The 25,452-nt window shown below is 44.7% G+C and overlaps 1 protein-coding gene across 1 annotated transcript in view; it reads left to right on the forward strand.

Annotated features, from left to right (window-relative positions):
* Positions 1 to 13,533, forward strand: part of Slc18a1 (solute carrier family 18 member A1) — a 43,625-nt gene extending 30,092 nt beyond the window's left edge. Inside the window, exons 12-17 of the mRNA XM_040742204.1 lie at positions 7,663 to 7,741; positions 8,945 to 8,996; positions 10,815 to 10,878; positions 11,142 to 11,261; positions 11,466 to 11,599; positions 12,830 to 13,533. Coding sequence (XP_040598138.1) covers positions 7,663 to 7,741; positions 8,945 to 8,996; positions 10,815 to 10,878; positions 11,142 to 11,261; positions 11,466 to 11,599; positions 12,830 to 12,940 — 560 coding nt within the window. The 3' untranslated portion in view covers positions 12,941 to 13,533. The remainder of the gene's footprint in view (positions 1 to 7,662; positions 7,742 to 8,944; positions 8,997 to 10,814; positions 10,879 to 11,141; positions 11,262 to 11,465; positions 11,600 to 12,829) is intronic.
* Positions 13,534 to 25,452: the final 11,919 nt, after the last annotated feature.

Genomic DNA, 25,452 nt, shown 5'->3' on the forward strand with positions numbered 1-25,452 from the left:
CCTTTTTAAATTCATTTATTTAGTGTATATACAGTCTTCTGTCTGCATGTATGCCTGCCTGTCAGAAAAGGGCACCAGATCCCATTATAGATGGTTGTGAGCCACAATGTGGTTGCTGGGAATTGAACTCAGGACCTCTGGAAGAGCAGCCAGTGCTCTTACCCTCTGAGCCATCTCTCCAGCCCCGTCATAAGTCTCTTAAAGGGACAGTACACACCTTCATAGACTCAGTCAATGTCCACACCCATGAACTGAGTCCAAATGAGTGGGTGGAGAGTCACCTTGTGAAAGATGATGAGCAATGGAAAGGTCACAGGCCTACTACGGTTGTAAAAGTATTCAGTATTTCCAGCCAAAGGCCTGGTTTTGTTTCCATGGCATCGACTGGCAACATAAATGTGTGAAAACCACCTAATCTATCTGTATTAGTTTTCTTGTTGTTGTGACAAAGTACCCAACAAAAGCATCACAACAAAAGAAGGATTTCCTTTAGCTCATGGTTTGGGAAGATACAGTCTATCTAGGCGGTGAGGCCTGCAGAGTTAAATACTACTGGACTGCCTCAGTTCTGGAGGGACCATGAAACAGAGTATATGTGTGTTTGGGGGGAGATGCCTGAACTTACCTTGTGTTCTTTTTAAATCCCTTTGATTTTGTCTAAGGCCTCAGGCCCAATGGTGCTGCACATATTCAGTGTGGGTCTTTCTTCTTCATTTAAACCCAGAGGTGTGCCTCCCAGCGACTCTGATCCAATAATGGGTAAAATTAACCATCACACTTTCTAGGCACCACCTTCAAGGAATCTTTCTTTTATGTCACATTGTGTGGTAAAAGTTTGCTTTGTTGTTCCAGCCAGTGAGGCAGATGGGCCTGAAAATGTCAGCTCCATTTACAGGCAGCCGTGCCATACTGTCTGCTCTTTAGTTTTGACTAGTTCTGGGGACAAATCCCAGGGTCCTCATGCAAACTGGGCAAACATTCTACCACTATGCTACAGCCCCAGCCAGGTTATCTTATTTAGTAAGACCTGAGATATAAACCCTAAGGCTTAGTGCCTATGAATGTTTTGTCAAGGACTTGGTACCACGTTGTTTTGAAATAATTTGGTTTCACAATGAGTACCACTTGACTGATGTCTAAAATGAGCATGGTAGTGCTATCTGTTTCAAAGGGCTATTGTAGGAATGAATGGCCCGAGGTGTGCTCTGTACCTGTACACTGTGTAGGATCACAACCAACCACACTGTCCCTACACCTCCTTTTGTTGTCCTATATGCTCTATAAAGGGTGTTCAGCATCCATCGAAGCCCAGAATAGAGGTCCCCAGCCTCTTCTGCTCCATGGAGGCCTTGTGATTTGAGTGGAGAGAATGCCTGTACCTCTTCCAGGAACCCTGAGGACAAGGGGGCAGAAGAGGCTACGTGCAAACAACTCAGTCACTACAGGCAGGGGAGGCTCCTGGTGCCTCGGGAAAGCTGATAAGAACCGGATATAGCTCAACGGACTATTAAAAAAAATACAGAATCTAATTTTAAGGGACCAATTCAAAGTGAGGTTCCAGTTGTACACTTAACTTCAAATTGAATTTCTTGGGCTGTACCTGCTTCTGATCAAGACAATTAATTGAGTTAGGCAATGCTCAGTGCAGATAACATCTCTTCCGAGGAGGTTCTGGACACTCTGGCTCCCGGTACTAGTTAGTACACTACAACCTGGCGAGCCCTCCCCCCAGCAATCCAGTTAGCAGCCTCACAAGTTACCAGTCACTTGGCTGCCATGTGCCAGCGTCTTATACTACTTTCCTCAGTGCTTTCTGTACATGTAAACTCTACACATTCTAGATGATGCTGGGACTTCGAAGTAAGTTAACACAAATAGGTCAACTTCTCACCCCTCCTTTTAAAAAAAATTTAGTTTTGTTTTCAATACACCCTGATCATAGTTTCCCCTACTCCTTCCAATACCCCCCCCCCATCTTGTCTCTCCCCCAGATCCATTCCTCCATTTCCCTTCAGAAAAGAACAGACCTCCCAGGGATGCTCACTGAACATTGTGTAGCAAGATACAAAAAGACAGACTCTCATATCATGATGGGGTAAGGCAACCCAGTAGGAGGAAAGGACCCCAAGAGCAGACGAAAGAGTCAGAGACACCGTGATTTGTGGTGGCTGAGGTAGGAAGATCACAAGTTCAGGGCCAGCCTGGGCTACACTCCTATCTTTTTTTAATCATGATTTTGGTTTTGTTTTGAGACTGGGTTTCACATAGCATGGTCATGTCTTGGACTGGATATAGATAGCCCAGCCTTGAACTCTTATCCTCCTGTTTCAACTCCCAAGGACCTTAGGTTTTAATGCATGTGTCTACACACCTCATGGAACAAGTGACATTTCTAATGAGTTTCCAGGGGACAAAGGTAGTGTACACTACACCTGTTAATCACCCTTAGAAAAACAGAGCTTATGAAGAACCCTTCTCCAGTTTGCAGGAAGGAGCAAAGACAAACACACACACACACACACACACACAAACAACCATGTAGAGAGAGGCTTTTTCCTTGCCAGCAGCTTTGGTCGTGTCCCCCCCCCCCCCAGTCGCCTGGGCTCTGCCGCATTGTAGTCCCCAAATAACACACAAGACACTGTATTAATTATGAAGTTGTTGGCCTTGCTTGTTTCTTACTGGCTAGCTCTGACTTAAGTATTTATCCTATAATTGTTAATCTAAGTATTTCTCTTACCGGAGAAGTTTCCAGGCTTCCTACCCCATGGCGGTTACATCTTGACTCCCTGTGCTTCTCCTACCCAGAGTCCTCCTGGACTTCTAGTCCCACCTATCTTGCTTTCCTATTGGCCAACAGTGCTTTGTTGACATATACACAGGACTTCCCCAACATAACCAGACAACAACAACAACAACAATAAAAGCTGTTGAGAGTCACGTGTGGTCTGAATTGGACCTGGTACCACATGGCCAATGGGTCCTAGGTACTGCTACCAAGAACAGAAGATAACACTGGCTTTGGAAACAGGTGCTCTATGGTTTGAACTTACACCCAGACATTTACCAGTTATCATGGTGGAGAGCCTTGCTGTTTTTTCTTATATTTGTTTATTTAGACAAGATCTCACTATACAATTTGGACAGATCTTGACTTCCCAATCCTCTTATCTCAACTCCCTCAGGCCTAGGGTTACAGGCGTGCACCATCGCACCTGTCTTCATTTTATTTGTAAAATTTTAAAAATCTTTCAGGGTCTCGGTCTTTGTACTTATTTCAAGTACAAAGTGCATGGATTATAGGATTTACTGAGCTAATAATTCATCTTGACAGTCATGGCTATGCGCCATCCTCTCTTGAAGACAGACTGTGGACAGCATATGAGTGTTAATTAGCCTAGAACACAAAGTACTGCTGAAATAGCAGCTGGGGTCAGGTGCTATGGAACAAGTGAATGTTTGAGGAAAGCCTGCTTTAGGAAATTTCACACAATTTACAAGGATGTCAAGGAGACGGGGAGCTAGGCGAGTGAGCTTCCTCTTTCTATGTATCAGCTAAACCATTCAGTAGTCACTACCGCTAAACTTTCATTTAAATACAAATGAACAGGTACACTTTGAAGCAGATTGCCACCCTGCGCAGATAAAGTAGGCAAACACAGGACGGCATGCTTTACTTCTGCTGCCTAGAAGACAATATTAAAAGCAAACAAGCGGCTGCCTGCCCTGACCAACTGTTTACATTGGGCTTTGGGATCAGAGACAGGGTACTTTCAATTGGGTTACATTGTTTCCTTGAGATCCAAAGTGGTACAGGGAGGGGCTGCGAGGCCAGAAGAGACTCACACTGCTGCTTCCAACCACACTCTGGCAACGAGTCACTCAGGTGCGCTTGGGTAGAGGAAACACCTGGCCTTGAAGTGAGATGCCTAGGTTCGCCCTGACCATCACAGGTCACGATAATAAAGGCGAGTTCTCGCTGGGCACTTCTGTGCCAAGCCAGTCTAAAAGATATGCAGTGTGTTCTTACTTCTTGTGTTTTCTATAAACATTTTTAATAATTTCCTAACTACAACGTATTTTTAGCCTCTCCAACTCTTGCCATGTTTCCCTATGAGGCCTTATCTTTAATTATTATTGTCTTAGTGTATGAGCTCATGCATGTGTGCATTTGCATGTGTATGTTCAAGCATATGTGTGTGTTTTTGTGTATCCTACTGAGTCCAATAGTGTTTTCCATATGCTCATGGGTATAGGACTGACTACTTGGATAGTTTTCTAAGGGGCTCACTCCTGAAGAAAGCTGATCTCCTTCCTCCTGATGCCTGGAGATCTTCAAATGGGGGGAGGGGAAGCTTTGTGAGCCCTTCCCCCATGTACACTGGAATACTGACTGGGTGTGGTCTTCTGCAGACAGTCATACTGTTGAGATTTCATGGTTGCAGTTTCCTGTCGCGTCCAGAAAATGCTATTTGGCAACAGTCGCCTTGTCCTCAGGTTCTTATGATCTTATGTAATGTTCTCTGAGCTTTGGTATAGGGTCATGTCACTCTTTCCATTTGGGGACGTGTACGTGAAAGTCACTTGCTCTTTGCATGTTGAGTAGTTGTGGTTCTCTGTAATAGCCTCCAACTGCTACAAAAAGAAGACTTTGTGATGAGGGCAGTGACTCCCCATTGCCTTCTTAGAGGCATACTCTACTCTCTTGCTTTGCTACCTGTCAACGATAGGACTTCCACCCTTGGGCTAGAGAGATGGCTCAGTGGTCAAGAGCATCTCCTGCTCTTCCAGAGGACCAGGATTCCATCACCAGCACACACGGCATGTCTCATACTCATCTGTAACCCCATTTCTGGGGGACCTGCTGCCCTCTGATGGCACTTCATGGACAAGGTGCACATATAGTTACGGTACACATATGGACAGCAGGTGCACACTGATACACATAACTAAAAGGTTTTTTAACCTGGGTGTGGTGGCATGCACCTTTGATCTTGGCATCCAGGAGGCAGAGGCAGAGGCAGGGGGATCTCTGTGAGTTCAGATCCAGCTTTGTCCATATGAGTTTCAGGACAGGCCGGGTTATGAATTAAAAAAAAAGGAATCCTATACTGTGGTGTGCTGATTAGAATATCTATTCTTTTTTTCTGTTTTTTTTTTTTAGCTTTTGCAAGAGACCCTACCCATTTCCAATATTAAAACAAAAAGAGTTTGTGCTCTTAAAAAGTCTCTATTTATAATATTAAATGTGTGTGTGTGTGTATGTGTGTGTGTGTGTGTGTGTGTGTGTGTGTGTGGCAGTGGACATGTGCATGTGAGTGCAGGTACTCACAGAGGCCAGAGGGGTCACTCTGGAGCACAGGCGGCGTGAGCCACTCAACCTGGTCATTAGGGACAGACCCGTAAGAGCCCCTAGTCACTGAGCCAACTCTTCAATCCCCACTTCCATGATCTTAAAAACCACATCGGCCAGCTGGTCTTGATCTTGTGTGTTCGTGGCCTCTCCCGGAGCTCTGCCCTTGTGTATCTGCTGTCTGGCCCCTCCCTACGGTTGTTTCAAGCCCTTCACAGCCCCGACTTTTCCTCCCCCACTGATCTTCCCCCTCCTCATCACCCAGCTGACTGAAACAAAAAGCTTTAGTTCTCATTATTTCTCTCTTCTCACTCTCATGTGTCCCCACAGGAGAGAAAGCTCTACAACTACACCTTAAAAAATACTTGCGATTTTGCTCAGTCCTCTCTGTTTTGGCTTCCAAGAGGAGACTCTGCCTTTTTTTTCTCCAGGGCTTGCGAAAGTCTCTGCCTTCCCTCTTGTCCTGTAAAGCCACTCTTCTAAGACATTTTAGGAAACGCCGGCTGGGCTGTGTTACTGTGCCCGAAGCTTCTCACGTGCTGTCTGCTCACAGGTCCCAGAGTCCAGGCAACTTTCCTGCGCCTACAGCACACTATGTGGTTAGTGTTAGCTTGTGTTAGATGCTGCACTTGTTTCTGTCTTCTCTTTCTTGCTAAACAAGGTCTCAGCTTCAGCACCACCCCTCAGCCTTTCCTTGGCTCCCCAAATGCACGGTTGTCTCTCCTCCAGTCACCCTGATATATAACTGTGAAATTTCTTTCACATTTTTCAAAATTACTTTCTCCACATAATTTTCTAGCATTTATTTTAGCTTTATTACTTAGCACAATAAATTATTTTAGAATTAATTATCAATCTCTCCTTAAATGTGAGCTCCCTTTGAGTTATGGTCATCTTTTGAGTTTATTTGCTTGTATTTGTTTGTTTTAAGATAGCGTCTTGCTGTGTCGACCTTGAATTTCCACTCAGCCTAGTAAAAAAGCCACTGTGGGGTCTCAAGAAAATGATCACATAATCCCAAGTACTTCTGCAAGGCAAAAAGGTAGACAGGCTCTTATCTGCTAACTGCTTAATCAAGCAAGCACCTGCACAGGGCTTCTGTGCCTTACTGTCAGTGGTTAGAATTCAGCTTTGCATTCTTACCTGATTGGTTAATGGACGCTGTCATAGTAGATAAGCACATATATTGAGCATATATTTTTATTTTGGAGAAAATGCCAATATTTGTATGTTTTCTATTTCTCTTTTAAATTTTCTATTAAAATAGCACTTCCCTTCTTTGGTTTAATGCTTTCATTGAAAAGACAATACATTTTCATTGTGTTTCCTGTGGCCTCCCCCACACTGGGATTATAGACCTGTGCTGAATTTGTTTCGATGTTTATCTTTAAAAATATTTTATGTGTACGGGTGTTTTGCCTATATGTATGTTTTATGCACCACAGGTGCGCCTAGTACCCAAGAACCTGGAGTTACAGACAGGTGTGAGCCACCACGTGGGTTCTGGGGATCAAACCTGGGTCCTCTGTAAGAACTGTGGGTGCTCTTAACCACTGAGTTCTCTCCAGCCCTTCTGGGTTGATCTTGTTTGCTGCTCAATCACTGGCCTTAAGAATACCTGGCAAATGGTACAAGCTCATCGGAAAAACACAAGAAAGAAGGAAAGAGACGGAGGGGCGCGAGGAAGAACTCGCAAATAAAAAGTAAAATTTCCAGGTCACATGGTTGTCAAGTGGACGAGCCACATACTGAACCCCAAACTGCATGCTCTGAGATCCGTGCTCCAGATCATCTCACTCTGTTGTCCTAAAGGCAGGTGGCCAGGGCGGTAGTTAATGAAACGTTTTCCAGCTTGTTCCCACTGTCACCTGGCATGGTATAGTAACAGCTTTGCTGTATGTACTCAGATGTTGGAGCCAAGGCCTGGAAAGGCAAAGACCACAGGCAAAGCAGCAAGGGGACAGGTCACACGCAAGTGAGGCATTTGACTTCCCGGGAAGCTCCTACTCTTGTGCTGATAAGCAAGTGAATCTTAGATGCCAGTGGCTTCCCGAGTCACTTGTCAGAAAGCCTGGGAATATGTTGAGGCTACGAAATATGTTGAGGCTAAAAGCAGCCTTGTTTCTGAGGAAAGCAGGGCTGCAGGGTCCTGAGACCATTGCTCCTGACTTGCACAAAGATCTTCAAAGAGCACATCAAAGTGGTTTGGGGAGTTGGAGGTATCAGGGGTACATTGCTGCACTGTAGGAAATGCGGTGCTTCAGATAAGTTGAGCATGTCCTAAGGTGAGCTTCCGTGTTCTTCCACAGGTCTGGCCTTCCTGCCTGCCAGTGTGGCCTACCTCATTGGCACGAACCTTTTTGGTGTGTTGGCCAACAAGATGGGTCGGTATGTAGCCTGAGAAACTGGAAGAATGATTAAACTGTCACTTAATGGTGTCCTTTGAGCTTGTTCCTGTACTTGGGACAGCTTCTTTGAGACGCTCTAGGCTCCAATGATAAAAATTGCCGTGAGGGAGGTTGATGGGCAGGTGATGAGGGCAGAATAGAGAATGGGTTATCCTGAGCTGACTGCTTTCCAGAGGCAGTGATTACACAGAGATAGCCCTTCCTTTCCAGCTGGAGAGGTGATGCCACCCCAATAGCCAACAGCTGCAAAATGAAAAAAAAAACAGTGTGTATTTTGGGGTAGCAGTTGCCAAGCTCTGTTCCATGGAACCATAGAGAATTCTAGACAGGGATATCAGAAGCCCACAGGGGTGGGGAGGGTGGGGGAATGGGAGCGGGAAGGGTGGGGAATGAGGGGGAGGGTGGCAAGAAGTATGAATCTAGATTCTTTCTTCTCCTGCTATAATGATAAAATCACTTTGATTTTAATTTTTATCATTGTAGCTCAGTACAAAGATTTATAACATGCTTTTGAAAGCAAAGTTATAGGTATGAGGAAGTATGCATATTTCCATATGGTTTTTTGAGATGTATTTGTAAAACCATATATATTACAGAGTGGGTTGAGTCTGAGCTGGGCTGTAGAGATGGGTCAGTGGGTAAAGACACTGACCTCAAAAACTTAGTGACCTGAGTTCAATCCCCAGAACCCACATCAAGGTAGAAGGAGAGAACTAACTCCACAAAGTTGACCTCTGACCTCCACACTCATGCTGTGGTGGGCCTCCTCTCACTTCAACCCGCACCCCACACACACTCCCCCTCTCTCTCACACACACAAATAATAATAAATGAACACTATAGAAAGGAAGCAGCCTGAACTGGCAAACACTAGTAATCAAGTGCATGAACATCTCCCTAGGGGCGATGCCTTTGGAGCCAGCAGACCAGTTGGTTCTAAGGGAAACAAGGCTATGTCCCACTGTACCATTGCTATGAGAAGAGACGCAAGGTCAGGGAGAAGAGCAGGTCAAGAAAAGGACAGGCATAGAAAGGCTTCAACCTGGTCCTGTAGTCTGTCTCTGTGCAGTTCCTTCCCCTAATCCAAGGGACTGCTTGAATTAGGGTGTGTAGGACTGGCCGAGGTGGCAAGTGGCAGCCATCTCTCTGCAGACAGTGTGTGGTGATGACCCTTTTCTTCCAGGTGGCTGTGCTCCCTTGTTGGAATGGTGGCAGTAGGCATCAGCTTGCTCTGTGTAAGTACAAGACCCAGTTGGAAAAGGAGGCACACTAGACATTTAGAGATGATTTTCCTTCAAATGGGCAGTAGGCTGACTTGGTAGGAAATCCTAGAAAACTACTTCTACATGAAAAGAAATTGGTGCTGGAGGAGATGCCACCAGCTGAATTGGCATGCCATCAAAAGGAGGTGGGAAAGGAGAGGAATCGGGCTGTGTGTGGGGGGACCAGAGGCGTGAGGCTGTGCACATACACATGAAGTGAAACACATTGGTGTCTGTTTCTGGAGCCAGCCAGCCAATGGTGTGCTATGAATCCATTTATTCAATCTACTGTGACAACTCCCACCAGCCACCAGGGCGGGTACCATCAATGGCTCAGTCTCTAGAACCAGAAAATTCGGTAGAAGGAGGAAAGCAGGGATTTCCGTCTTTGAGAGTCCTTTGCCCTCCCAGGCCATTACAGTCTCCTGTTCTCAGCGGAGAGCATCCGTCCATCAGTCCATTTGGCTCTATGCTCAAGGGATGCGACAACAGAGCTGCTGAGCTTTTTTTTTCCCCGAGACAGGGTTTCTCTGTATTGTTTTGGAACTAGCTCTTGTAGACCAGGCTAACCTCGAACTCACAGAGATCCGCCTGCCTCTGCCTCCTGAGTGCTGGGATTAAAGGCATGTGCCACCAACACCCGGCTGAGCTGCTGAGCTTTGAGCACTGCACCCAGGACGAGCTGGAGCCCCTGGTGATGGGCATGGGCTCAGGCCTCCACCCCAGCCTGGCCACTTGCCATTTTTGTGTCTCTGAGCAACCCATGTCACTTCCTCTGCTCAGGGTTCTCACTGGAGGATTCTGCTTGCATGTCACAGGATGTGTGAGGTAATCCACATAGACTGCAGCATGGAGAGGGCACATGAAAAGCCCTCAGCAAGTCAGCCCTGCCACTGAGAAGTATGAGCACCTCTTGAGGTATTGCTCCATAGGTATAATGACTTGTCAGTGCTAAATGGCAAGCTAAACCTTTGAGGGCCCTGTGCTGGAATAGTAGGTTGGGTAACAAGTACCAAGGAAAGGGTAGGGACACTGCTTAAAAGGGAAAGACAGGCTTTCAGTAAGGCTATGCATGCCATAGCTTGCTCTTGTGGCACTCAGACGATTCCACCAGTCTCTCCAGTTGTTGAGCTGTTAACTGTTGGGCTCATTTTTTTGTCTTTTTTGCTGCAATGGCTACCAAGTTAGGGTTTCAAATAAATGTTGGGACTTAATTTGGTGGTGCAGGCCTTTAACGCCAACTACCCCCAGAGGCTAAGATAGGAGTTAAAGGCTTGCCTGGGCTACAGAGTAAGTTCAAGTCTGTCCTGGGCAGCTTAGTGAGATCCCATCTCAAAAGAAATAAAAAAAGGGGTGGGGTGTGTTTGCCTAGCCTTCACAAGGCGCTAGGTTAAATTCCAAGTGCTGTAAAATAAATGGCAAGCAAATTCGATGATGTCAATAATGAAAAGAAAGATGACCGCACTCAGAGATGAATGAGGACAGCAGTGTGTGTTTGGTAGAGAGGGGCCAATGCTCATGAAAAGAAAAGGTCCCTTGCTGTGATATAATTGAGTTCAGTCTGAGGTTCAAACTTGATCTTGCTGTTTATTGGCTTCATAACTTTGGGTGGTTCCGGTCCAGTTTTTATGTGATCAAAGTGGAGAGGAAGATTACTCTTCAAAAGAAGGTGTGAGAAATCAGAGGTAACACATGCAGCACATGTCTCCAATACATGTCACATGAAAACTCTGCCCCCTGTGCCCCCATCCCAGTGGCACTCTGAGGAACTCTTCTTCTGGTCCCTTCCAGGTGCCTCTGGCTCACAACATTTTTGGTCTCATTGGTCCCAATGCAGGCCTTGGCTTTGCCATAGGTGAGTAGTGCCCTTGAAGTAAAAAAGAAGTCTTTGAGAATTTCCTTTGGGTCAGGTTCCTTTCCTCCCCATTTTCCCATCAGAAAAAGCTGGTGGGAAGGCAGGAATGGGAGATGGCAGATGTACCCAGGTGGGCTTGTGGTTCCTTCCTGGACCGGTGTTGGTGCTGAGTGTGGGGACAGCAGGCCAGGGAGGCAGAGTAGAGGGAGATGCCGTAGCTATGGATAAGTTGACTGACAGCATCCTGCTTGTTCTGGCCACAGGCATGGTGGATTCCTCTTTGATGCCCATCATGGGATACCTGGTGGACTTGCGCCACACATCTGTGTATGGGAGTGTCTACGCCATCGCTGATGTGGCTTTTTGCATGGGTTTTGCTGTTGGTATGTTTGTTGGGGGCAGATGGGAGCTTCCAGGCCCAAGTGACCCAGTCTCCCCTCTCCATTGTAGCTAACCTGGATGTGGAACCAAAGGCCTTTTTCTCTTTTAGTGGAATCTGTTACAGCCTCTCTGATTACCCACTTTTTCCTAGCATAGTATTTCCCTAATTCAACAAACATTTGGTATTTGATTTATTTTTTTCACAGGCCCGTCTACCGGGGGTGCTGTTGTACAAGTCATTGGCTTCCCATGGCTCATGGTCATCATTGGTGTCATCAATATCATCTATGCTCCTCTCTGCTGCTTCCTGCAGAACCCCCCAGCCAAGGAGGAGAAGCTTGTAAGGCACCCTGAGTGCTGGATAAAATACTTGTCTGTTTCTTCCTGTGGCTCCCCTGGCCCTTCACTGTGAGCTCATTTCCTCTCTGCTGGTCATTTCTCTGTTCTTCCTAACATACATATCCTTCCTTTTATAATTCCCTCTTTCCCCTCTTTCTTTAAGCCACTGGGCCCTCTATTATCTGGATCTTAAGTGAAGAAGGAAAATGGGGAGCAGGCATGGTCACACACATCTGGTCTCCCAGCATTTGGGAGATAGTGGAAGTAAGAAGTTCAGGGTTGTCCCCAGCTATGTATGGAATTAAAGGCTAGCCTGGCCTTCATAAGATCTAGTAAAAAAGCATCAAAATAAAACTAAACTAAACTAAAAAAGGAAAAGTGACTAAGAGATAGGAATATTGTCTGTAAAAGGCATCCTGTGGTTACTATAGCAAGACTCAATTTACTAAGTTATATCTTGCCTTATCCTTATCTGGTGATGTCTTTTTTTAATTACCTTATTTTATTTATTTTTGTCTGCATATGGTGCAAGCAAGACTGTAAAAGAGGAGGATATTGTCTTCTTTTATTATTCTTAGCCTACAGCCTTGAGACAGTGTATGAGAGACTTGCCCTTTTGTCTGGGCTGGCTGTCCAGTGAGCTCCCAAGACTTGCTTGTTTCTACTCACCAGCACTAGCTTTATAGGCATATGACTGTGCACAGTCTTTTATATGGGTGTTGGGGATTCCAGCTCAGTCCTTACGCTTGCAGAGTTAAGTGCTCATACCTACTGAGTCATCTCTCAACTCAGGCCATGTCTTTTAAAGTTAAAAAAATAGTCTCTAGGCAAAAAGATCCTGTATGCTCTATGATATAGTCAATATGATACTTTGCTCCTCTTGTAGCGTGACCACCCCAGCAGCACTAGGGGCCTCACGGATTCAGGAAGTACGCAGAAGCTTCTCAAAGGAACAGGAGTAGGCAGAAAAGTCTATGAGAGGAGAGTCCATTTCAGCCAGCTTCTTTCTGTGTCTTGTACATATTGAGGCTAGGTTTCAAGAACAAGCGTATCAGATGTTTGTCCTGACTGGACTTGATGTGCCTAGGCACCTTGGAAGGAGTGAGCCTATTCATGAGGCAGAAGGAGGATGCTATACTTACATCTACACTAAGCTTGGATGTGCCAGTGTGGACAAGAAACAGGATGGTCACAGCTATGCAATAATATCTATACTTGTCTCTTGCCTCAGGCTATTCTGGGCCAGGAATGCCCCATGGAGACTCAGATATATGCCGCCCAGAAGCCCACAAGGGAGTTTCCCTTGGGGGACAACAGCGATGATCTTGGCAGTGAGGACTAACTGAAGAAGTCATCCCAGGTGACCCCGTAAGACTTGGATTTCAGTGACCACCTGCACCCCAGGGACAAGATCACTATGGACTATTCGATGGATTTCATTTTCCTTTCATCTGGCTGTTTCCCTTCCTGTCTTCTCACTGATGGCTTGCCCTTACTCACTTGTGCAAGCCACCACCCTCCCTCTGCTCTTTGATGCCATAGGTGGTCCACTTTTTGTGGAAGGACAGTGCTACTTCCTGCCAGACCAAAGTGAGGCTGGTTAAAGCTGAGTCGTGACAAGTTCTGCAAGGGATGACTCACTTCCTGTAGGCGGTACTGAACAATGTGTCTGTGAAACCAGAAGGACAAATGGCAAACCTTGCTTTGTTCTCTGGTTTTCTTTAACATATGCCCAACAGGTCATGAGATTTGATCTCTGTCCTGTGATATGTTTTCCCAGTTGAGCTTCAATATATAGTGCTTAGCTTATTTTAAAGTTTATATATATTTATGTGTAGGTGTATGTGCCAAAATGACTTCACCCTCGTTAAATGAGGCCTTCCTACTCTTTTCATTACCCAATCAAAAGAAAATAAGCAGCTTTCTCAGGCTTGAGTAATGTCTGTTTTTGTGATTTCTGGTGTATGTTTGTATCTTTCCCAAACCTCTTAAACTCTTAAAAATAAAAGTGGCTGAAGGACAGAAAACAAAACAAACAAGCAAAAAACAAACAAACAAAAAAAAAACTACCCCCAAACCAAGAACACGGCATTAGACTCAAGAGTTCTCTGCATGAAGCAAAAAGAAATTTGAAATGTCTCCCAATATGTGTTTCCTAATACTAGGAGTAGAATAAGGCATTCTTTGTTCAGACGTGTCAATGAGTAAGTCATTATCTAATTCAGACATGATAAGCCAGATGCCACTTGGTAGCAGGAAAGAGTGTGTGGGAAAATACACTGGGTGCTATAAATCACATAAAATTTTGTTACATTTTTGAAATGGTTATTGGTGATGGAGACTCAAGAAAATGGGAGACATGACACTCATCCTAAGTAGTTCTCATTTATTTAAGAAGACAGAGTAAAATTTCCAAACAACCCAAGTTAGCATATAATATTCATGGATGCTCAGGTCTGAGAGTGGGATAACAGCAGAGACAGACATGGAGAAAGGATGCTGTGACAGTACCTTGATGCCAGACAGGGATGCTTAAACTTGACCTGGAGTGACACCTGGATCACTGTGTTCTTCCCTGGTTGTTGGATAGGTTCAGGACAAACCCTGATTCACCAGAGCACATTTTGGCTGACTCTCAATGAATCTGTGTCACTTAGACAATGACTATCTGATTAGTGGATGTGTTTTTGGGAGTTCGCCTTTAAACTAGACTTCCCTGATTTGTAGAACCAGATAGACTTGTATCATTTAGTGCAAATGGCATGCTTCTTCTTACACTTTAAAGAAGAAGCCTAAAGTCAAATTAGCAAATTATTCACCTGAATGTCTAAGTCATAGTTCTCAATGAAGGCAGAGAGAGAGAGAGAGAGAGAGAGAGAGAGAGAGAGAGAGAGAGAGAGAGAGAGAGAGAGAGAGAGAAAATAGGCCACAAAACTTTAAAGAGGGAAGGGAGGGAACATATACATACAGGTGGGGTTTATAATAAAAGTTGGGCTTGTTACAAGGACTGCTAATGTTTGTTTCAAAACAAAGGAAGAATTTAGCAAAAGTAATCTCGAGGATAAACTTAGTCTTTATTAATGGCCCTGCAAGGAACATGAAAAGAATGCACAGTAAACATCAAACATTGGCAGGTAATAACGATCTTCCAAAACAAAAATGTCAATCTAGTGAGAAGGAGACTCAAGGATCTTTCTTTAAAAGCAGCAGCTGTTCCTGGCAGCAGGTGATCTGCCCCATGAAACAACTGAGATGTACTTTTCTCCTCATAAAACGAGGCAGTGCAAAGAACACCCAGGGCTGGTCAAACAAAGAAGGCAGAAGGAAATGCCAGAAATATGTTGGGCATCCTCAGAGTGGAGACAAGCCCCAAGGCGTCATTCCCCAGCCCAAAAGTGTGGCACGTCCCCATCTCATGGAGAGGCAGACAGTCCAGGAGGAGTTGGAGAAATACAGAGAAAGTGCTGTGGGAGAGACAGGGAAATTCATATGGGGAGGAACCCAAGTTAAAGAAGCTAGGATTAGTAAAGACTTACACCTTCTAGAAAGCTCTGGTAATGGCAGCCTCAGAGCCTCAGGATGCATCCACAGCAGAGTCGACCTACAGTGTCTTACTCATGGGGTTCATCCTTCTAGATAAGACGCTGGCTGAAGAAGTGACTGTTAGAAAAATATTGCATTGTCACTCTCCTGTGCAAGTCCTCAGAGGCTGACAGGAAGAAAGGGCAATGTAAGCTGTCCACATAGCTCCTTAGATGCCCGCAGGTCTTTAGTACTTGGTAGTTGTACCTGTGTAGGCAGAACTACATGGACCGTCACCAGGACCCATACAAATTATACAGTTTGGGTCTCCTGAATTTACCCTACAATCTTCTGTACAAGACACACACGGTCTGGGTCATGGGAGAGTACAACCAGACAGTTCTCCGGTTATGCAGGGGTAGGAGTAAGCAAAGTGCCAGCTCTGAATATGAAATATCCCCTTGAGGCTCTTGTATTGAGTGCTTGGTCCCCAATTCATGTTGTTATTTTAGGCGGTTCTGTAAACTGTAAGGTGAGGTCGGGTTGGAGGAAGTGTCACAGCAGTAGGGGTCTTTCTAGGGCCTGTCTTGTACTGGCTCCTTCCTGTTCCGCTTCACGTCCACCTTTACATGGACAAGGACCTCTGCCATCCTAACACTCTGCCCAAACGTGAAGCGCCATCAGTCAGGGCTGGAACCCTTTGAAACCAGGAGCCTTCAGCTGTCCTTGCTGGTGTTAGTCACAGCGGTAAGAGAGCTGACTGATTCTCCCTGTCCTGCCCGTCTGTGTGACCCAGGCATTGTCCTTTCACATCTCTGTGCAAAAGCATCAGCTTCTGCAGACGTGGCTCTCTGTGTTTCCTCTGTGTGTGTCATATTGTGGGATTCAGAGAGTCAGGGCCGGGGCCTCGGTGAAGAGTCCTTAGCGAAGCTGAGAGGCAGCACGCAACGCACCACCATCTCAGAGCCGCCGCTGTATCCCCGCCCCGCCCCTTCTCTCCCTCCCGCCCCGCCCCGCCCCTTCTCTCCTCTCCCTGTATGTCCACTTTTTCCACTTCTCCCCCTTTGGTACTCCCCGCTCGCCTCTCTCTTCCTCCTCCTCTTATTCTTGTCCTGGAGAACGAAGAACGCGGTGTTAGCAGAGGCAGGAGAGTGAACAAGGTCTGTTCAGATCTGTCCTCCAGGCTGAGTCAGTCTCCAGCAAAAAGATGCTTTAGCCAGAGGTGGATTAAATATGATAGTGGTCCCATGGATTATACTAAAGCTCAAATATTCCCATCTCCCAGTGATTTTGATCTGTCTTAATGCCACACTTGTCTGTGCAGGTACTGGTGTGTATAAATCTTTCATACCATTCATATCAAAGTTGAGCACAGTTATGTGTGTGATACTTAAAAACAGCGATAAACAACCATGTTAGTGGGTTTATTATTTACCATGTTGCACTTTTTTTTTGTTTTTGTTTTTTCAAGACAGGCTTTTTCTGAGTAACAGGCCTGGCTGCTAGGATTACAACTCAGGTCCTCTGGAAGAGCAGCCAGTGCTCTTAACCACTGAACCACCTCTCCATGTATATGGTACACTTTTTATAATGGTTTTACACACACACACACACGAGACTGTGACTCATGTAGATCCAGGCTGGCCTTGAACTTCTGATCCTCCTTTCTTAATCTCCACAGTGAGTGCTGGGATTACAAGCTTGCACTATCACACTTTATATTGGTGCTGGGGATGGGACCCCTAGCTTTGTGCATCACGTATGAACTCCATCTGAAGCCCCTTCCTAACATATTTAAAAGAGCGTCAGGCAGGTCCTTTAGGATGAGTTCAGAAGAATCTAGGCACTGTTTTTGCAGGGATGATGACAATTGCACACAAGCTTTTTCCTCTGGAGACTCTCCAGTGAGACAAAGTGATAGGGTGATCTGATCTTGCACAGGCCTGCCTAATGTGAATATCTATATCTATATCTATCTATCTATATATATATTTTTTAAAGATTTATTTATTATGTATACAGTGTTCTGCCTGCATATCAGAAGAGGACACCAGATCTCATTATAGATAGTTGTGAGCCACCATGTGGTTGCTGGGAATTGAACTCAGGACCACTGGAAGAGCAGTCAGTGCTCTTAACCTCTGAGCCATCTCTCTAGGCCCCCTAATGTATATATTTTTATCTTCATTTTTTATTTTAAAAAGTTTAAACATACATTTTAAGTTTAAAAGTAGCAAAAAGTTTATATAATAAGTACACAAAGACAAAACATTGTAGTGGGTTTACTTTGGTTTGCTAGAGGCATGTTATGCCTAAGTAACACAAGTTTACCTTGAACTTGCAACAACTCTCCTGCCCCAGTCCTCTGAGTGCTGTAATCACAGTCTCTCATGACTGCTCATCTAGAAAAATATTTTTTGTACAGTTGTACAGTGCGCTTGTTTTTTTTGCCAAGTATTATTTGATAAAAATATTTTAGAATCTTTCTAAAGTAAAAACATTACAGAAAGCTAAATTGGTTTATTATTTAAAATAGCTTAAAAAGGTTGTGAAGCCCATGTGTGTAGTGCTCATGTAGTCTTCAGCAGTGTATGGTGACACCTCCCACATCCCCTCTCCACCCAGCCTCCGAGTAGAAGGGTAGCTTCTACTCCTGCAGCCTCCACTAAGGGAAGCGCCCCATTTGGTGTGCCGGTGTGGCTTTCATACACTGCCATTGTACCTTTTATTTATTTGGATATGTTTAGAGACTCAAATGCTTAGCCACTTCTGGAGTTGCTTGAATTGTTCTGCTATGGTCTCTAGTGTTCGGTTACAGAAATGAGCTCTGCAGATTGGTGGCTTGGGAACAAAGAAGGCTATGGTATGTAGCCTGGGTGTCCGCTGGGCCACACCTTCAGGGTTTGTCAAGCAGGCAGTGCTCTTGTACTGACCTATACCTCCAGTCCTTGTTTTTGACTTTTTGTTTTGCTTGTTCGCCCAGGTGTGTCTTGAATTCATTCTATATCCCACACACCCCTTGAACTTTTTAGGATCCTCCTGCCTCCATCCTGTGTAGCTAGGATGGCAGGCCTACACCACCAGGCTAGGCTCTACCTGAGTTCATGTTCACACAGCCAGAAAATACCTAAAGGTTCTTTCATCATAATGGATTGATAGACTGTAATTATTAAACAATGCGTGACCATAGTTAAAACAAAATGCCTCATACATGAAAAATAGCAGGTTTTTATTAATAACTTTTCTTTCTTGGCAACTTCATATATATTATATAGTACATTCTAGTTACTTTCTCCCACATTCTCTCTTATCTTACTCCCACTCATGCAAGTCCCAGTTCCTTGCCAATTTCATTGTTTTGCATTCATGACTTTGTGTTCTGTTTTGTTTGTGACTGAGTTGGCCTGTAATTAGATCTATGGCTCCCCCTCCATAATCTGTTAGTTGCTCATAGTTCAACAGTAAGAGGTAGAGTTCCACGTGGCTCTCTCCAGTTGATAGCTAACTGATGACCAGGGCAGTCTTGTGTAGATCTAGTGCCAGAAAACATAACTGCTATAGTTCATGATTGCCATAGCCATGTCATGCCTAGAAGATGGCAGTTCATGGTTCTTCCCTCTGTCTTCCCAGATCTTTGGGTTTTTTTCTGCCTCCTCTTCCAAGATGATCACTAAGCCTTAAGGAGGTAGTACAGATGCGTTTGTTTAGGGCTGAGACCTCCACAGCCTAACTCTTAGCATCTTGTGCACCCATGGGTTTCCAAGCTCACCTCCACTCACTGCAAACAGAAGTTTTCCTTAATTAAGGCTGAGAGTAGCCTTTGTTTATCATATAAATATAGATATCTAGAATGTGGTTTGATGCTATGTCAATTTAACTGTACGGGAGTAATACGTTCTCACTTAGATTCTAAGGCCTCCTTAGTCATGGGTTTTTTGATCGGGTTTACAAAATTAGGCATGGACCTTGTCTTGTGGAACAGCCCTCAAATCCAACCAGAGAGTAGGTAGTTCCCACTGTGACCGTTGGGCCCATATGAAAGTTGCAGCAGTTTGGGGCTAGAGAGACGGATTAGCCTTTAAGCGTGTTCTTCCAAAGGAGCCAAGCTCAGTTCCAAGCACCACCCTGGGCAGTTCACCACCACCTGTAACTTCAGCACCTGCTTTTGATCTCCATGGACATCTGCACGCAGGCCTACAGTATACATAGATGCACACGTATGCACATGAATACATTAATCTTTCAAAAATTCAACAGATTTTGGGCCACTCTTTATTGCTAACAGGTCCCATCCTCTATGTTCTTTCGTTCGTTTTTTTATTTCTTCTCCTCTCACACATCTTCTCCCGAATGCAGTTTTCCCTCCCTACACTCCCTTGAGTTCTCCCACCACCACCTCTCCTCTTCCCCAGATCTACTCCCCATTTCCCTTCAGGAGAGAGCAGACCGCCCGGGCATGTCACCTGAGTATGGCATAACAAGCTACAATAAAACTAGGTGTAAGCCCCACATCAAGGCTGGACCAGGCAACCCAATAGGAGGATGAGGGTGCCAAGGGCAGGTGAAATAGTCAGAGACACCCCCATTCCGTCCTTTAGGAGTCCCACAAGAACGCCAAGCTACACACACAAACATAGCATGTATGTAGAGGACCCAATGGAGATCCATGCAGGCTCCTTGACTGTCACTTCGTCTCTGTGAGCCCCTATGAGCCCTGCTTAGTTGATTCTGTGAACCACTTTCTTGTGGCTCCTCCAATCCTTCCTCCCTCTCTTCTGAGGGGTTCCCCGAGTTCCCCCTAATGTCTGGCTGTGGGTCTCTGCATCCGCCCCCATCAGCTGCTGCTGTCCTCTATTTTCCTATTCTTATCTATTATTATTATTACTATTGTTATAATATTACAGAAGGATTATTATATTATGGAAATCGCCAGGCCTTTTCTTGATTTGGCAACAATTTGATGTGATCTACTGTCTCTTTAACAGTAGATGGACATTGAATATTTTTGCTGGCCCCTACCCTGCCCTTCAACTTCCAACTATTGCTTAATCATGACTTTCTAAATGAATGATACTTATTTGCATGATTATTTCTTGTGTCTAGACTCGGGGTGGAATCTGATTTAATTTTTTCCTGCCGCATTTTGCTTTTCTGGAATCTCCATTTCCTTAAGGAGCTGCCTTTCCTTTCCCTGGGTCAGGTTCCAAGTTCATCTGCTTTTACTCTGTTCATGGCTACACCAGCAGGAATTTCTCATAGCTTCTGCACGAGGCTCTCTCCTCCTTAGGCGCCAGAGCCCGCAGATGTTGCAAGGACACTTAGAAAGGGTGTGGTTGGGCAGGGTTAAAAACCTGAGATCATTGTCTTGACACCACAGCTAAGATTTCCCTCCCCACCCCAGAGCTTATTTTTCCTTTCTTTTCTCCTTCTTGTCTTCTCTCCTCATCACTTTTTAAAAATTAGAGTGTAACACTCTAACATGTGTAAGTTTTAAGTACGTACTTGATAAATTGAAGATAAATTTTAATATATATTTTATTAATATTAATTATATTAATATTATATATTAATATTAATAATAAATTATATATAAATTGATGAAAGAAAACACATTTTCTTCCCAGTCACTCACCCACTCCCGTGTGCATTTTAATTCTTTTCTATCCCCACTAGGACATTGTGCTGACTGTCAAAGATCCTGTGCATTTCTCAGCTTAGAATCCTTTTCATTTTTTTCCCTGGGGGTTTTAATAATTTTCCTTAACTACATATCTCAGGAGGAAATTCATGATGTGTAGGACTCTTAAATGGCCTCTCACTGTATCCCACTGGGTTTGACATGATGATCCATTTTGTAGATGAAAAACTCAGTCAGAGATATTAAATGATCAACTTGGTTTCAGATCAATGTCATTTCTCGGACAACAAAGAGCAGAGCCTGTATCAAACTCAGATCAGCATGACTCCCAAGTCTGAGTCCCTTCCTTGTTCAGCCCAAATCGTTACAAATGCTGTCTGTTCCTGGGTAATGTCTCATAGAGGTTTTCCTATGTATACGTATGCAGTTGCATGTGCATATGTGTGCACATGTCTATGGAAGCTAGAAGTTCACATTAGGTGCCTTCTTCAATTGCTTCCCACCTTATTATTTTGGAGAAAAAACAAGCTCTCACTGAGCCTTTAGCACACTGTAGACTGTCCCACCAGCAAGCCCCAGGAGTCCAGCTTTTTGTGCCTCTCCAGCACAGTGATGACAGGCATGTAGCCACACCTGCTTTTGGGTTCTGGACATCTGAACTCCGATCCTCATGCTTACGCGTCTAGTATCCTATGAGCCACATCGTCACCCCACTTGCATTTTATTTTATTTTTATTTATTTATTTATTTTGGTTTTTACGAGACAGGGTTTCTCTGTATTGTTTTGGAGGTTGTTGGTCCAGCCTGGCCTCGAACTCACAGAGATCCGCCTGCCTCTGCCTCCCAAGTGCTGAGATTAAAGGCGTGCGCCACCACTGCCCGGCCCCACTTGCATTTTAAAAATGAATTATTATTCAAGCTTAAATGGGCCATAGAAGTCTTTCTTCCTACTTTAAGAAATATGCCACGATGCTGCAACCTTTATCTGTTTCCATCTTGCTTCTCGTTTCTCTGGAGTCGCCCGCCCATTCTACCTCAGTCTCACAGTGAAATCGGCCTCAGGTTTCCAGGAGCACAATCATAAGTAAGGTTCAATTTCCATTCTTTCCAGAAGAGGACAGTAGACTCCACGCTAAATTGAAAAAAAGCATCCAAAAAGGAAGCCAGACAAATACCTCTGATCAACTTGATGTAGCACATTTATTGAAGGTTTATTATTTATTATGGTTACTGTGGAGTTTACACATCCTTAATTTTTTATACTTACAAGTTTTAAGGAAAAAAGTATTTTCTCGTATTTTGTCATGTACAGCAGGCTGGTCTGGATCTCACTATATAGCCCAGGATGGCCTCAAACTTGCAGACTTCTTGCTTCTATCTCCGGAATGCTGGGATTGCAGGCAGAAGGCAGCTCCCGTCTTTGGAGGAGTTTTCGGTAGGCATTCTCTGCCTATACCTTGTCCAGATTTTTCTTTCTTCTGCTGAAGGCGCTGCCCTGCCCTGCCCTCCTCCCTGCTCTCCAAGCAAATATGTGAGGTTTCATTTTCTACAGATTCTGTCTTCTCCCCAAGACAGTTCTTACAAGGAGCTGGCTGGGTGTGTGACAATCACAGCTCTGTGTGACAGCTGGCGCATGATGTCAGCGCAGTAGGAGTTGCTTCCATCCACTCAGTGTGAGTCAGATCTAGAGAGTTAAGGAGGCATAGTAAAGCAGACAACAGCACGCATTTGCCGCACCAGGTGCTTTTCCAGCAAATGCCCCCTGTATGTCACTTAACTAGATTATAATGAAACTGTGTGTTGTCTGGTGGCCTCTCCGCCAACCATCTTGGATGCAGGTGTTTTGGTTAGCCTGCCTTTGGGCTTTCGTTTCAGGATAAATATACTCTCAGGGTGGGAACACAGATTTGGCTAGGTCACATCACTGGGTAACAAATATTTCTGGCACATTCCTTTTAGGAGATGAGTAGAGTATACATGTGGACAGGGGCCTGGGCAAAGCAGACTTAGCCTGGATGATCTGTGTTCTGAAAGAGCCTGAGTAGATACCTTTCTGTTTAAGTCTCAGTAACCAAACCCATCCTGGCTGCCCTGAGTTGCCGCAAGTAGGAGATAAGTGAGTGCTTGCACTGGGCAGAACAAAGGATTAGGCTCTCCTAATGAGGCACGGTGGCTTTCAGTATTCTTCAGCCACAGCAAAGAAGAAAGGGAACTTGGCTTGGAATGCCCTGGAGGGTGTTGTCAGTAAGGCTGTGGGAGAGGTAGGGAAAGGAATGCACAGGGGAACAAAGGTTGGCCCAGGGAGGAGATAAAGGCTCTTAAGCAATCTCCAGGAGTTGCCTCTGGAAGAACAGATGAAAAGTCAAGGGGCGGAGAGGCCTGCAGCTCAGTGGTAGCATGCATCCTTGTGTGGGGAGAAGAAAAACTGGAAACGCTGACACACTGGACTAGGACAAAATGAGCACACTGGAGGCATGGAGATGGTCGTGTCTCTTATCCCAGTAGATAATCTCCCCTGGCTGTTTGATGAGACTCGTGTTGGTGGAGGTGGTGTGGTGTGGGGGTTAAGGCTTCTCCCCTTGGTCAGATGAGTTCCAGAGGGAGCCTGTCCCTGTGTTCAGAGAGACCAGAGAAGGGGGGGAGGAACCTGGATTCTGAACATCTTCTCCTGCCCAACAGTGTGTCAGAACATCATCCCTGCAGGGTATCCTTCCCTGAGCCCAAAATCCCCGGAAGTCGAGAATATAATACATTTTCATGGTAAAAGAAACTGTGCTAGTGTGATTATGAGTCATGGGATTGGACTATTATTCTGGATATTTCCGGATGGCCTCTCTCTAGACTCTTTAATGGAAGAGAGCCTATCCCAGCTGAGGTGGGAGTCTGAAGTGTAGCCAGAGAGGGGTCAGAGGATTCTGAAGGTAGAGGGAACTGTGAGCTGTGGAGCATGGAGGTCTCAAGAAGCTGGAAAATGTTGGGGGAGGGGGCAGATTCCCTCAGACTCTTACCTACAGCAGAACAACCCCTGCCATCTGTTGGATTTTGGCCTAGCGACATTTATTTTGAGTTTCTATTCTACAGACAGTAAGAATTTCTTTTTAAAAATGTGTTATTTAAAGCCACTAAATTTTTAGGATTTGTTACAGTAGCAATAGAAAAGCAAATATAGACACACACGCATATATAAATGAGATGAAAGCTTGAAAAAATCAGAGCATTATAAAATTTTACCTTTTGGTTTTATTTTTTTTGACATTTTTCTTTTATTGAAAAACAGATTATCTTCTTACAGAATATACCCTGATTATGCTTTTATTCTCTACTCTTCCAGTTCCTCCCCACAGCCCCTCCCAGCTAGAGCTACTGCCAATCTGTACTTCATTAGAAAACAAACGGGCTTTTAGGGATAATAAGAAAATATAAGATAAAAACTAACACATTGAAATAGGACAAAATAAACACACAGAAGGAAAAGAGCCCAAGGAAAAAACACAAGAAACACATCGACTACTTGTCTGCACACTCAGAAGTCCCATAAAAACACTAAACAGGCCATGTGTGGGCATCCACGCCTTCAATCCTAGCACTCAGGAGACAGAGGCAGGTGGATCTGCCAGCCTGGTCTAGGCAGCAAGTCCCAGGACAGCCAGGAATGCACAAAGAAACCCTGCCTCAAAAAAAGAAAGAAAGAAAGAAAGAAAGAAACCAAAACAAAACCCAAAACAACCCCCCACCATACACGGACTGGAGAGACGGCTCACACAGGTTAAGAGCACTGGCTGCTCTTCCAGAGGTCCTGAGTTCAATTTCCAGCAACCACATGATGGCTCACAACCATCTGTAATGAGACCTGGTGCCCTCTTCTGGCCTGCAGGCGTACATGCAGGCAGCACACTGTATACATAATAAATAAAAAACTAAATCTAAAAACCCTAAACCTCACTAAACTGGAAACTGTAATATAAATGCAAAGGATATGCAAAGGGAATGTAGAGCAAAACAGGAGAGAAATAAATAAATATAAATAAAATAAAAATAAAAAACAAGGTAATATTTTTTAAAAAGGAAAAGCCCTATGCATGGCATTATGAGACAAGGAACCTTCAAAGATGCCTTTGAGTTCGTTTTCTGTTGGCTATCTATTGCTGCCCATGTGGCCTGCCCTTAAGAGAGGTTTTTCTCAGTGAGACTCCTCTGGAGGAAACTAAATTTTCCTTTTCATTTGCAAGTGGTTATCAATTAGAGAGAGCTTCTGGTTAGGCATGGGGACAGGTGTCCATTTCTTGTTCAGCTCTAGGACCCCATGTGGTACAGAGCATCAGTGTCTGTGAGTTCATATGTTGATTTAGAGGGCCTTGTTTTCCTGGTGTTCCCCCTCTGGTTGTTAGTCTTTTCTTTTTTTAATGTCTTTTTGCAATTTTTTAAATTTAAATTAGAAACAGGATTGCTTCACATATCAATCCCAGCTCCCTCTCCCTCTCCCTTCCCTCCTCCCACGCCCTCCCACACCAATCGCCCCATCCCCCATCCCCCAATCACCACTCCTTTCCTCAGGGAGGGTGAGGCCATCCATGGGGAGTATCCATAGTCTGTCATTTCACCTAGGGCAGGGCTTAGACCCTCCCCCAAGAGTCCAGGGTGAGAGTGCATCTCTCATTGTGGGATGGGCACCCAAATTCCATTTGTATGCTAGG

Source organism: Mesocricetus auratus, unplaced genomic scaffold (assembly GCF_017639785.1).
Source record: "Mesocricetus auratus isolate SY011 unplaced genomic scaffold, BCM_Maur_2.0 Super-Scaffold_6731, whole genome shotgun sequence".
NCBI lineage: Eukaryota > Metazoa > Chordata > Mammalia > Rodentia > Cricetidae > Mesocricetus > Mesocricetus auratus.